Raw genomic sequence first — 13,652 nt, forward strand, 5'->3', positions numbered from 1 at the left:
ACTTTTCTACACAGTTCTTATATGCGATATACAAATTATATACAATTGCTTCAATCTTTAATTTAGTTGATATATTGAAATACTGTTGCATTTAATTGAAAAAAGTCAATTGTCTCATCAAATGAACGTCGGTAAGTTTAGCGTTAACGGGGTATCCTGGAATTAGGAGGTCTAAAAAAAAGCGGTTTTTCGTGAAGTTTTTAAGAATGGAAAGAAATAATTAATTTTACCGAACTTTTTATCCCATTTTCATACATATTTGAATACCCTGTAGACATTTTTTCAACAAGAAATATTGAAACTGAGTCGACTGTGACGCACATTTGTAGAGCACCTCACAATGAAAACCTCTTATCGGCGGGAAAGATGCAGGTCGTAATATTGGTTTGACACAAAAAAAAACCAAAAGAAATTTTCATTTTTATAGATTTTTCTTCTATGTGAACCAAGAAAATTCGTACAAAAAAAATTTTAAACAACTTTTTCATCAAGTTAAAGTGATTTTTTCCACTCAAAGAACTCGTTCGTTTTTTAAAACATGCAGTAATTCACATGTTACCATTTTTGCGGGTTTTTCTTAGCTCACGTAGAAGAAAAATGTATGAAAATGAACATTTCTTTTGGTTCCTTTTTTTTTTGTGTCAAACCAAAATTACGACCTGCATTTCCCGCCGATAGGAGGTTTTAATTGTGAGGTACAAATGTGGATACAGTACAGACTACTCAAATAATAGGAAAATAGGATAAAAAGTTCGATAGAATTATTTATTTGTTTTCCATTCTAAAAAAATTCACGAGAAACCGCTTTTTTTTAGACCTCCTAATTCAGGATACCCCCTTAAGGAATTATATTTGAACGGACTATTCGATTATTATTTATTGTAATGCTTATTCGTAGCACTCGAATACCTATAAAATATTAAAATTAAATGAAATTATTAAATTATTCGAATAGTTTCGAGTTCGAACGTCGTGCCTCTCCGCGTCCAATTCATTAAGAGAGCCGCGGTGGTGGGGGAAGTATGGGAACGTCGGGTGTTGCCGGTAGACGGCGTGCGTCGGGCCAGTTCATTTCTGTAATGGCCGCCGTCTGGCGTTGTCGGTGAATCGGTCTCTTTCGCATTCTCGCGGACAAGCTTCGAGCGTTTTGTATCGTTTTGAGAAGAACCTGGTGCAGGACGCTCCAACGTGACAAGAGGTGTGGTGTTGCCTTGTGCGTGGTGTACGGTGGTAATTCGTAGCAGTGTATCATCGACGTACAGTCCACCGTGGAAAATTCAAAAAGGGATTCGCGGTGGTGTTGGCCGACTGTTTACACGTACCCATCGACGACTGGAAAGACGGTGGATCGAAGAAAAACTGTGCTCTGTCCCTGAAGAAGAGGACGCGTGATCGTTGATCGAGCGATGCGATCCAGTCTAAGCAATCGTCGCGTCGTGTCGGGGTCGCGCGATTCCATCGACGGCAGCTCCGTTCTCAGACAGTAAACAAAAGTGACAGCGTGCGCGGATGCCGAAGTTCGATTCATGCCTACCGTCTCGTCCGTGGCTGTCGGCAGTGTTTGACGTGTTGTATCGCGCGAGCAGCTCCGAATTCTCTTCACGTGGTTCAAGGTCTTCTAAAATCATCCTAACGCCACGGTGCCAACGAGGACCCCAGTAAGTTTCACGGCGCTTTCGCGATCGAACGTGTCCCGCGACAGTTGTCAGTGACAACTAACGTCAATCGCGTTTTTACACGCTTTTCTCCAACTCACCGTCGATCTAAGGATGCGTTTTGAATCTTAAATCCCTCTCACTTCGAGAACGGAAGGTTCGAATTTCAAGCTATCAAATTTTATGCGTTCTCGATGGGGGATATGGATGGGAGATTGTTTTTAAGAACTTTTTGGAGTCACTTAGTCTCAGGATGAGAACAGAATGCGTTAGAAGCCTGATATTTTCTATAAATCTTGAGAGACAATTTGAGCTATCAAATTCTAAGCATTTTTTATATTATATTCGTGGTAGATTGGTTTCTATCGGGTTGTCCAGAAAGTTCGTGCCTATTTTTAAGAAAAATTCAAAGGCATATTTGAATATTGATGTATATTTATTGAATTGTATATGTACCATTTTGTTCCACAACCTTTCCACCTGCTAAGGAATGTACACATTTTATTTGTTTTCCGCCATTTCGATAGATTCAGACCTGTATTGCCTACTAAAAATCGGCTCGGACTTTCCAGACAGCCCAATACATGCTTTACTTTAAGATAGATTGGCTCAGGATGTGTTTCGAATGTTATGTCGTTTATATTTCGAAAACAGAACTTGCTACAGTATCGAAACTTCGCTCGCGACCTTATTTTACATAATAATTCGAGCTGTGATATTATTCGCGTTTTCAGTGGATTTCTAACGACGGATAGACTGTTTGTTGTCTTTCTGTTTTGATTCTTCGACTGGTCGAACTTTATAGCGGCGCCGCACGCGTGCCATCGACGGCGCACCATCGATAAAAATTAAAAGCTTTCGTTCCTAGTTTTGCAAATTAAACAAAATTGATGAAACCGTGATGTTTGTTACCGTGACTTGTTTATGCGACCGTAGAAGCTACTTGCGAGACTGCTGTTTATCGAAAGCGATACTGTGAGCACTGTAACTATTTAAAAAAACAACAAAAACTGGGACACGATTCCGAATCGTGATATTCGATGCAACCACTTTTCGTCTCGTATTAGGTTGTCCCGAAAGTTTCTTTCGCGAGTTGCACTCAATTATTTGACGTGGTCGTGTTCATATAAATAGACAATCTAATTTCATATATATTCATGTTGTAACAGTAATGGAGCAAAATGAATCGTGCACGATTCAGTAACGTAACATAAAACATAAATTATTGTGCATGTATTACTTATTAATAAAGGGAAAGAAACTTTTCGGACAACCTAATAGAAACGCACTCGATGTGTTCCCAATTAAACCGTACGCGATCTGGTAACCGTGCTGTGTAATTTATCTGAAATTTCTCGCGTGTGAAAACGTTCATCTGCCGTCCCGTTTGAAGAAGTAGCGCTGTTTTGTAAATCAAATCGTCGTTCGGAACTGTGTAACGTATCGCGCGCGAGCACACGACCGCGTTGGCGTTATTTAACGAATCCGTCCGCATTCCTGGGACTAGGAACTCGTATTTATTATTCGATACAGGTTCGAAGTTTCGTCTAGCGCCAAAATTCGCGTTAACAGTTCCGGAACTATGCTTCATTTGCAAACACAGGAATACTTGCAGCGACGTCGCGGTGATCATTCGAAAGCGGAATCGCGAAGCAAACCCGAGAATTTCTGGCTAAGAAATATTGCCATCGTTGCGAACGGTGCACACGGAAGAGCCTTTGTACGAACGTATTTATCTATAAAAGATATATAAAAATATTTGTGTGTAATATACGTATCAGTAGAGAGTGAATGAGTTTTATTTGTAAGGGTTCTTGACTTCTTCCTCCTTTACCTTTATTTCGTTCTTATTAGTCGGAGGATACTGTTTTTACCATTGTATACGATAAATACAAGTATATACAGGGTGGTTCACGATACTTGCATACCTTGAGTAACTCCAAAAAGTAAGCTCTTAGCCTCGATTTTTTCTTGTTAGAGATTCTAGTTCATCGTCGTTCCTTCTTTGCTGAACAGCTGTTGAGCGTGTAATGGTAACGTGTCAAAGTCCCGACAGTTCTTTAGAAATTGTGTCCGCGAAGTCCTCCTAATTAGTTTCTTCCTCGTATTGATCTATCTTCGCTAATTGTGATCCGTAATTATAGCCGACACAAGAGAAGATACATGCATTACGTATTCCAAGTGAACCACTCCTTCGTTTTCTTTGAAGTACTCCGCGAGTCATTGTCTCGTTGAAAAATTGCAGCCTTCGTACTCCATTTGAAACAACCTATTATATCGCTCCAGAACTTCTTTCGAACGTGTTTGTGTATGTTTCCGCAGTCGTTCTATTTTAAACGTTTTTCCACCATCATTTTTGCATCAAGGTCCACCGATGCGCAACTGGAATGTCGATAAGCATTACACCGCGGTGTCCATATGAAAATTTGATAGCTCAGACTGTGTTACAAAAATAATGGTTAGATGGCGTCTGTATTAAGGTCGATTCAGGCTATACGACACGGACCGTCACGTTCCGGCAACGACACATACCGGCACCGACACGACAAAACATTAAAACACGCGTTTTAATGAAACTATTCACACTATTCCTGTTGACGGAACGTTCAGGTCGGTGTCCTGTTAAGTGTGAATAGTTCCATTAAAACGCGTGTTTTAATGTTTTGTCGTGTCGGTGCCGGTACGTGTCGTATAGTCATGAATCGACCTTTAGGCGTAGAAATTGATTCCGTGAAGGTGGAGAATTCACGTTTACCCTTGTACGGATAAATTGTAATGACCACCAGGTTGAGACTCGTATGAACATAGATTCAATCTACCAGAAATGTTTTTACTCAAGCTGATTCCTGTGCCTAATAGTAATACCACATTGTTGATCGGTCACGAGTTAAACTCCTGTTTGCACTTGCGTTATCTATTGCAATTTATAAAACTCAAAGCGATATAGAATATTCCAAAAGCTTTACTCGTCGCGTTCCGTGTGTAAAATATTTCATTTCAATTCATAATGTTGATAAAATATAAATAAAATTTATTGGTGTTTATTTAGATTGTTTATTTTAGATTGATTTCACATTCAATTAGGGGATAATAGCCGGTGTCAAGAAGTCGCTTTCGTGCTGGTCGACAATGTGTTAATAAAAAGAAATTTGGAAACGTAGGTATCGCGAGGATGCGTTGAAACGCATGTTTCTTCTAGGAAGGCCAAAGCGTTCGAGGACAGAGATGTGCCAAGTTTCGCCGTTGCGGATATTCCATGTGATTGTCGCTGTCGACCGGTTGCCGCACTGCGTCCCTTGCTAGGATGACCATGCCCTAGTCCGACTGTGATTTCCGGAGTGTGATTCCACTGCCAAACGCGACCGTAGATACCTCCATCTATGTAAATGTGATCCTGAGATGCCGAGCTACCGCCCCTCGAAGGACGTAGCTCGTCGCGTTGGAAGTCTTCCCTATCGAGGATCGTTCGTCTAGGTCCCCCGAGGAAGTGGCCAACGATCCGTGTGATGCGGGACTCAGCGGCGACGTTGTTCCGTCCCTGTGCAAGCTGCTCAATCTTCGCGTAATAGCGGTGAAAATGTTTGGTAAGGTGCCGCCGTCGAATACGCCGGGACCACCCAGTAGCTCGTCGAAATCCTGCGCCAGGCCGACGGGGACGACGTGTCTGCCGTGTTTCACGGCGGAGGAGACGCCAGCCCCCCAGGCAGACGAGAAGTCGAAGCCCTGGAGATCGAAGGACAGCTATGTCCCCGTGGTCTCCGAAGCTCCCTCTACGGTCGTAGAGGACTCGAAGCCGAAGCTGTGGAGGTCGAAGGAGAGCTGTAACTCTTCCATCATACTCGACACGCCGTCCATCATCGAGGACAAGTCGAAAGCCAAGAGACTCAAGGAAGCGTCGAGCCCTCTCGCTGAATCCTCCGCGGAGGACAAGTCGAAGACTTGGAGATCAAAGGAGAATTGTAGCACCGCCGCGGCCACCGAGACGTCTTCCCTCGTCGAAGACAAATCGAAGGTCAGGAGAAGCAAGGAAACGTGCACGCCCACCGAGTGTCCCACGATCAGCGATAAGAAGCCACGCAGGTCGAAGGAGAGCAACTCGCTGGTTACCGAGCCACCTTCCGCTGACGACAAGTCCAAGTGGCGGGTCAAAGACTCGAGCAACGGGGGAGCAGAGTTCTGTACCGGGTCTCAGCCGTCGGGCTCAACGTCCAATTATTCCCAGGCGTCCGTTGCGTTCGCCGAGGTGAGCAGACCCTGCAGGACCGAGGCTACCAGTTCCTCGGCTGGGAAGAACGGTTCCAAGTACTCCAAAGAGACGTCCAGCCACGCGAGAAGCCACACAGGACTGGCGGCGAGAAACTCTTCCGCCATCCACAAATGCTCCTCCAACCCCAACTGCCCAAGCTTCGCCAAATCGCAACGAGTACTTTGTTCTACTAGTCTGAGCAGCTTGAACGTCGACCCTGGCTCGAAGGAGCCCTCGAAGCTGGCGAAGAAGCACGTTCCCCTCAATCGAGAGTTCCTCGGGAAAGAACATTTACCAGGGAAGTCTCAGAGAAACGTCGCGCAGACGGTCGTTCCCTCGTCGATGAAGTCTTCGACGAGGTCCTCCGACGCTGGTCATCAACCCAAGCCTCGACAAACGGAATCCATCGACGAACCGGACTCCATCGTCGTCGATTTCTCGACGATTTCCGCGCTTCAATCGATAGGCGGTGAATCCTCCTGTTCGAAATCGACGAGCAAGTCGTACGGCGACAAGGACGTCGTGGATTCATTAGGCGTTCCATCCTCGTCGGCGGGTAGCTGCGAGAGAAACTGCAGAGGGGACTTTCCCACCTCCACGCCGTCGAAGGACTGGACGAAAAGCAACAGTGACGCGTTGCAGCAGAGCTGCGCTTCCTGTTTACCGCAAGACCTACCTACCGAGCTCCAGTCTTCGCCGAGGAGCTACAAGGATCGAGAGAAGTGCCGTGATCCATGGCGACCGACCGAGATGGAAAGCAATATCTGCAACCTGAACGTGTGTCCTACCGATACCTATCAGGATACCGGCTCGAAAAGGAGGACAGGCGCTTCCTGCCAGGCGTTGAGGCATGCGGTCGCCTCGTTGAATCGGCTGGATGACTTCTACATGGAGAAGATCGGGGCTGGATTCTTTTCGGAGGTCTTCAAGGTAGGAGCGCCTATTTATTTTCCATCGGTTGCTTTTATTTTCTTTGCGGATTTCGACCATCTCCACTCGAAACCATGGCTTGCGATCTGGTTTCACCTTGCATATTCCATCGAGCGTTGAATAAAATAGGACCAGAGTTTCGAGGAGATCTTACATTCGTGTCCCTGGGGATTTTTGTGATATACGGAGGAACGCATTTGCAGAATGTTGGGATGGATAGTTCTTGTAACCAGTTGAGATTTTGTCGACACAAGGCTTCAACTTTGACATTTTCGCAACGCACCTGCAAGCATCGTCAAAATCTCCGAGGGCACCGTGGATAAAGTCTAGTGGATTAAATGGTCCATTTGTTAAACGAATGGATAGATAAAAATACGGTAGTAGTCGAAAAGTGCGTTTATAGTACTTGACGCGGTAGTTGAACACATTGAATTAATCGTATGCATACCTCGGTGTTTTACGTAAATTAGATAGGAAAGACGTTAACGACCTAAAAAAGAGATTTGCATAATTATCATAGGAGTTTGCAGATATAATAATCCGATTAATTGGATCATAAGAGCAGTAACGAGATAAAGGCTTCGCGTATTAAAACGCGAGTAACTTCTTAAACAGTGTAAGTGTAGCATCGAATTCGAGTAACGACCCAAGTTTTCAGTTGCATATAAAAATATATTTTATGCAAATGTAACGGTTTTACAGAGGAGCGCTAAACGAAGGAATCTAAAGAAGCTCGACTCCGAAACGATAGATCGAATATGGGATAACGATAGGCTGTTAGAAAAATGATAGACTAATATCGTATTTGGAGCATGTATCTGAGGTACAGGGTGGTCCGTTTATCTCGCGAAGTAGAGCTCGACAAGTTTAATGTGATCCTTGAAGTAGTGACCTAAGCGTTGAGTGTAACAGAGACGAGACCAAGCTATTAAACTATCGTTTATGCATGTAACCTAAATGGTGGGTGTCGTCCGATATTTTTTACAAGAAGTAAGAATAGAAATAGATGTCAAGGACCGATGTCGAATTAATAAGGAGACTCTGTATTATATTCGATTCTCTTTTGTTACCGTTTGATCGTTCAACTTCGTTTCGAGTAGTTTTTTTTACCTACGTAACGATAAGCCACGGAGACATTCGAGTGTTTCCATTTGGTCCACTCGGTGTATCGAGTAATAACCATTATAGTTATCGCAAAGTAAGCGCAATAACGTACGTGTATATACACACACTGGTCGGAATGTAAGCAATCGTGGAACGTGAACGAGATTCTTCGAAAAAACGTGCCCAAAGGTGCATCAAACTGAATCGAGGACACATGGATCGTTCGCTGCAAAATGTTCTATAAGTTCGAAACCTGTTAACGTGGAAGCCACGAACAACGTGTTCAATTTCATTAATGAATAATTCTAAACAGAAGCAAACGAAGCAGACGAGCGATTCCACGTATTTCTATCATCGGGTAGCTTCGTTTCGTAACGAAAAAAAAAAAAAAGGAAGCTTTACCTCGAACGCTACATATTTTATTCCAAGCGCGTACTCCTGGCTCGGTTCTTGTTTAGGAATTCGCAATTAGAATCGAGGATGGTCAGGATTTTCCTGAATAATGGATCGCGAATAAAAACACTCCGTGGACATTTATTCTCACCGTTCGATTCATTAAAGTTTTTATTTGATCGATGTTTAAATATGGTATTATTTCATCGATCGAATGACTGTTTTTTCAATTGCATGCAAAAATATTTCACGCGATACTGAACTCAATAATACATGAAACGATTGTATATCATTTTTATTTTGTATACAAGAACCGTACACAAAAGTTGGAAAGCGGTCGTTCGACAGATCGTGGTGGATTTAGCGTTAACAAATAAATCGGGATCTTTTATTCATTGTTCGAAATTCCATTTAGATTAGAATTTCCAGATGCAGTTTACCGAGTTCCCCGATTAGAATTCTCGAGTGAATTATCATGAAAATAGGAAATCTTTTCTCCTTAACACAATTTTCACTGTTTTTCTTTCGAGTACATTATGTACCGCGCATGCCAGCCGCTCGTTTCGCAATGCCGATGCGCGTTATCTCTCGTTGTAGATTATCATCGGCGAAGATTAGATACGAGTGCGTGCTGCGTTCCCCGAGCGTTCTTGTAAAATTAATTCCTATAATAATCACGCGATTACTCGCTGGTAACGAGCATAAAAAGGCGTGTTTTTTTTCCGCCCTCGACGATTCTCGCCGGCCGCGGGGCAAAATGAATTTCTCTCCGTTTCGTTTGTAACCGTCTCTCGATTCCCGATCCGATTATCGCGCCTGGTGCTCGGATCAGAATTTCAATCAACGCTAGCTGCGAACTCGTAGAAAGCAAATCGCCTCGGAAGAACGAGGCGTTTTAGGCTCGCTTCGTGCAGTTAGCAGAAATTTTAAATTAATTCACTTCGAGAAGCGTTCAGTAATAAAGACACGAATCGGTTTATTGTAGGAATGCAGAGCATTGCTAGGTGATCGTGAGATAAGGAGCATAGAATTATTACATGTAATAGTACAATAAATCACTCTGATTATAGTTTATTACCGTTACATGTAATCAATCATTTTATACAGGACACTTTTAGACTTTAGTGATATATACGACTGCAACCAACGCAACGTTAACGAACGATTAACTCTAATTTAAAAACCACAGCGTGCATTCTTCGAAGCACTTTAACGCAACTCGTTCGAAAGCGATCCTTGCATCTCAAGCGGTCGCTCGATCTCCTTTCGCACCCACCGCTCGTCGTTCACACCCAACGCACGAAAAGTTCATTCACCTAAACATACAATGATATCGTCTACTTTTCCCAGACACCGCGCGCCAAACTATTGTTCTATACGTTTGCCGATGTGGAGCGGTCGATGAAACTGAATTCGACTCGGAAATTACAAAAGAAGCTGCGGTAATAGGTTCGCGATTCCACTTCCTGGTACAAAATACAAATCCTGACGTCTAGATTAGATTTTAGATTAGATAATATATACTCTATTAATAAATATCTTGCTTTGCATAAACGCACGTGCCCTTGGTTACGTTAAACACTTACGGTCGATCCCATGAATATTCGTACCTTATGTCCCTATTAAAGAAACGTGTCTAAATTAAATAGTAGGTTTGATGTTACTAAATAAATTTTTCATCAGAAATATACGCGTGTGTCAAGTTCACTCCTGTATATATTTACAATAAAGTCTTTATTTGAAAACATAAAACTGACCATATCATTTGGAAAAATGTCTTCAATGCACGTAGAGGATAAAATACTTATGGGACTGATTGTACTCGTTTGCATCATAAATGCATACAATTTTTAGAATCACGACATCCGAACGACAGAGCGATTTCTGCAACGACGGTTTCCCTTATTAAAAGAATTCAGGACGCAAAGGGTCGAAGGCGCCATCCGACTTCGATTGAAATTGCAACAACGGTGCAACTCGGTGTTGCATCGCGATGGAAACACTGTGACATAACGATTCACGGGGGAATCGTGTTTCACATTTGCGTAAATCACGTTCTTCCTTGTTCCGAGGCTTTATTATCGTGAATCATTAGGAACATCATCTCCTTGGATCTATGTTGGTCAGGGCTGGCTGCAGCTCGTCGACTTTTTACGCGTTTCCGAGGGTCGAGTAGACGCGCTTCGCTTATTTGTATAAATAGATGCGAAGTCGTGAATACCCGGTGCTCTCGTGACAGATTATATATTCCAGAATCGTTTTACGCACGACGGAACATCGAATCGTTTAATTAGTCCGTTGGTATCGCGAGAACCATCGAAAAAGAGCAGCGACGACATCCCGCTGTGCGCCGTTTAATATTCTCGTACCGCTCTTTCGATCGGGAATCTCTCTATTCCACGAATGCCATAGTTGCACGCATTGTAACGCGCGATAGCAGCGCGAGGATACACTCGTTGCAACTGCAGCTCCTCGCTTCAAAGGAAAAGTCTTCCGTAGAAATGCGTAACGTTCACTGCGCAGAAGTTTCTCCTTGCGCGGTGCTACGCCAGGCACGATGTCCTGGAAGGATGCTACAAGTCACAATTTCCTTCTTCTCTGCAACCGCTTCCTCTATTGCGCATTCCTCGGCTATCCTCCATTCTTAACCACCTGGCCCCCTTATCCGCGGATCGGCGTACCTGCGTCGCTTCTTGTCCTCGGTCCTCTTTCTCGCGACGGGAAAAAATGCTCCCCCGATCCACGCAGTCCTCCGGGACGTGCACGTGCTTCGCGGACACGACTGGAAAGCAGGAATGCTCGACTCCGAATCAATCTTCTAGAAAGTCATTTCTAGTCATTTCTTGGGAAATTGGCGTGGATTTTGTACGCGACCGCGTGCGTTACGCCCTTACAGTCTATGCAAATGTAAACGAGATGTATGTTAAACGTATGCAGAGTGCAGTCAGAAGGAAATATTAATATCCTAGGTATATTTATGTTTTCCGTGTGCTCCAGTGGCGTGCGATAATAGTGTATGGAGTATTCATGGTTTTCCAACTCTCCTAGGTAGATCCAATACTGAAGATGCCTTGGTTCAGGATGTCTTTTGAACCAGGGGACCTTCAGTATCGGAGCTGCCTAGCTCTAAACTAGCCTTGATCCAGGATGTCCTTTGATGTAGGGAAACTTCAGTGTTGGAGCTTCAATGTCAGAGCTACCCAGCCCTGAAGATACCTTGGTTCAGGATGTGTTTTGAACCAAGGGAGCTTCGGTATCGGAGCTACCTAACTCTAAAAATGCAACGTTTGCGAATCGCAGTAAACTTGTGGTAGGCAAAAAGCTGATATCAAACCCAGCAACCTTCTGTAAGCTATGAATACTACAAGGACCGTCGAAAGCTTGAAATCTAAAATAGTACATGGAATACCAGCAAAGAAAAATGTCTATCGTCTTCTGGATGATCGTCGGGCATCGGTGTTATCGTGAGCTATCGAACCGACCCGAGAACCTTGACGAGAGCGTTGTTTCTCGCCGGTTAGGTATGATATAAATAGGTCAACAGGAAATTGAGTACGGCCACGGTGATTCCCCCGACGTATCGCGAACGTTTCGTTTAAAAATAAACCCATCGCCGTGTTCGCCGACGTTCCGGAGGATCTTTGCGATTTGTGCCGTAGGTCAAACTCTTCCACGCTCGCGAACCGCGCCCAGATCTGTTCCTCTATCGTAGCTGGTATCGCCGTTGCGATTCGTGCCTAGGTCAATGTCTCCTACGCTCGCGAACTGCACCCAATTCCATTAATCTCGTCGTTATTGAGATCCGAGTCCTAAGCACTTTCAAACTGCACCCAGTTCCTTTATTGCGACGCTATTGTTCCAGGACAGGAATTATCGCGTGATTTAGACGAGTATTTATACGGTAGCGCAAGTGCAATGTGCACCAAACAGTATCTGTTTAAAACACGTGACTCAAACTTCTTTTCAAAGTCGCTCAATTATTAACGATCGGAGCTGCCTAGCTCTAAAGATGCCTTGGTTCAGTATGTCTTTTCAATTAGTGGATTTTACCACTCCTCTCTCTCTCTCTCTAGTTACGAAGATACAGTTGTACGTGTCTCAGTGTTAATTTCTTCCATGTATCAGGTTTTTTTTTTTGTTATTCTAAAAAAGCCTGTTCCATCTACTACGTCCAACTCCGAGCAACTATTGCTAGACGCAAGACTTTCAGCGACCGCTGCGTTGCTGATTGAAATAAATTGAAGACCAATCGAGTACCGCGGTTTTCCTCGCGGAGTTAACGACGTTGCTCGAGGTCGCGTCCTTGGGATGTCATTACGCGCGAATCGACGCGAGGCAATTTACGCGAAAGTTGTTGTTCGGGTGAAAGTCACGAAAGTCGATCGGGAAGAAATTGAAAAAATCGCGAACGACGCGACGCAGGGTCAGTCCCGTTTCTGAATTCGGTCCCACGGATTCTTGGCACGCGCTCGATGCCGCGACGGCTCGCTGACGTTTTGGCGAACCGTTTCCCTCGATTTTCGAGCGAGAAATTCATCTTACTGGACGACTGTATCCGTTGCCAACCGGAGGGAACACAGTCCCCCGTCTTACGAGGCTTGTCGTTAAACAAATCAACTGTGTACACATTGTTGCATTCTTACGAGCCGACGATTTGTCTGGAATTCCAGCGCCACGGCTCGTTATCAATCGTCGTAATCGCCGTTGCGAGTCGAGGTAGAAACAGGTTTTCGATGGGTCGGCATTGAAATCGAGCGATCATCGTGCACTATTTATATCGAACAGTAAAAGTTCAAATGGCGTTAGCTAACCCTTGCGTAAGGGATTTTTACAGGCGAGTTCGTTACGATATTTCCTAACTTTAATACGATTTTAAGTAAAACAAAAAAAAAAAAAATTATTCGAGTAGAAGAATATTTTTATCAGAAGAATCTCGGCGATACTTTAATTTTCAAATTTTGTTTGTTTAACACTGCTCGCGTTACGCTGTTAGCGTGTTGCTCGTCGCGGCACCGCTAACTCCAAGTAAAATATTCGTACTTATAATTCATGCCTGTGAGTCTACGAATACCACTGATAACAGAAAAAAGAAACCAAGTCATCCAGTGTAGCTGGTATCGCTAACAAGTACTCTAGGTCAGACTAAACTCGTCCGGTGGTCCAAGGTCGATTGGGACTAAAATTCCTCTGGTAAGGACTGCTATTTTCAAAACGTATTTGCCTATCAAATTCCGATATAAAAATTTGATAATTCCGGATCAACACGATACGTACGACTATTACAATTATCTTCCAAGAGAGGCTCAAAGGCGCGCGAAATTAAA

General features: G+C 43.8%; 1 protein-coding gene across 1 annotated transcript in view; it reads left to right on the forward strand.

Annotated features, from left to right (window-relative positions):
• Window positions 1–1,088: 1,088 nt before the first annotated feature.
• The window catches only part of LOC128888328 (uncharacterized), a 40,970-nt gene continuing 28,406 nt past the window's right edge, over window positions 1,089–13,652 (forward strand). Inside the window, exons 1-2 of the mRNA XM_054145066.1 lie at window positions 1,089–1,658; window positions 4,855–6,831. Coding sequence (XP_054001041.1) covers window positions 5,233–6,831 — 1,599 coding nt within the window. The 5' untranslated portion in view covers window positions 1,089–1,658; window positions 4,855–5,232. The remainder of the gene's footprint in view (window positions 1,659–4,854; window positions 6,832–13,652) is intronic.

This window comes from Hylaeus anthracinus, unplaced genomic scaffold, assembly GCF_026225885.1.
Source record: "Hylaeus anthracinus isolate JK02 unplaced genomic scaffold, UHH_iyHylAnth1.0_haploid 11994, whole genome shotgun sequence".
In the NCBI taxonomy this organism is placed as follows: domain Eukaryota; kingdom Metazoa; phylum Arthropoda; class Insecta; order Hymenoptera; family Colletidae; genus Hylaeus; species Hylaeus anthracinus.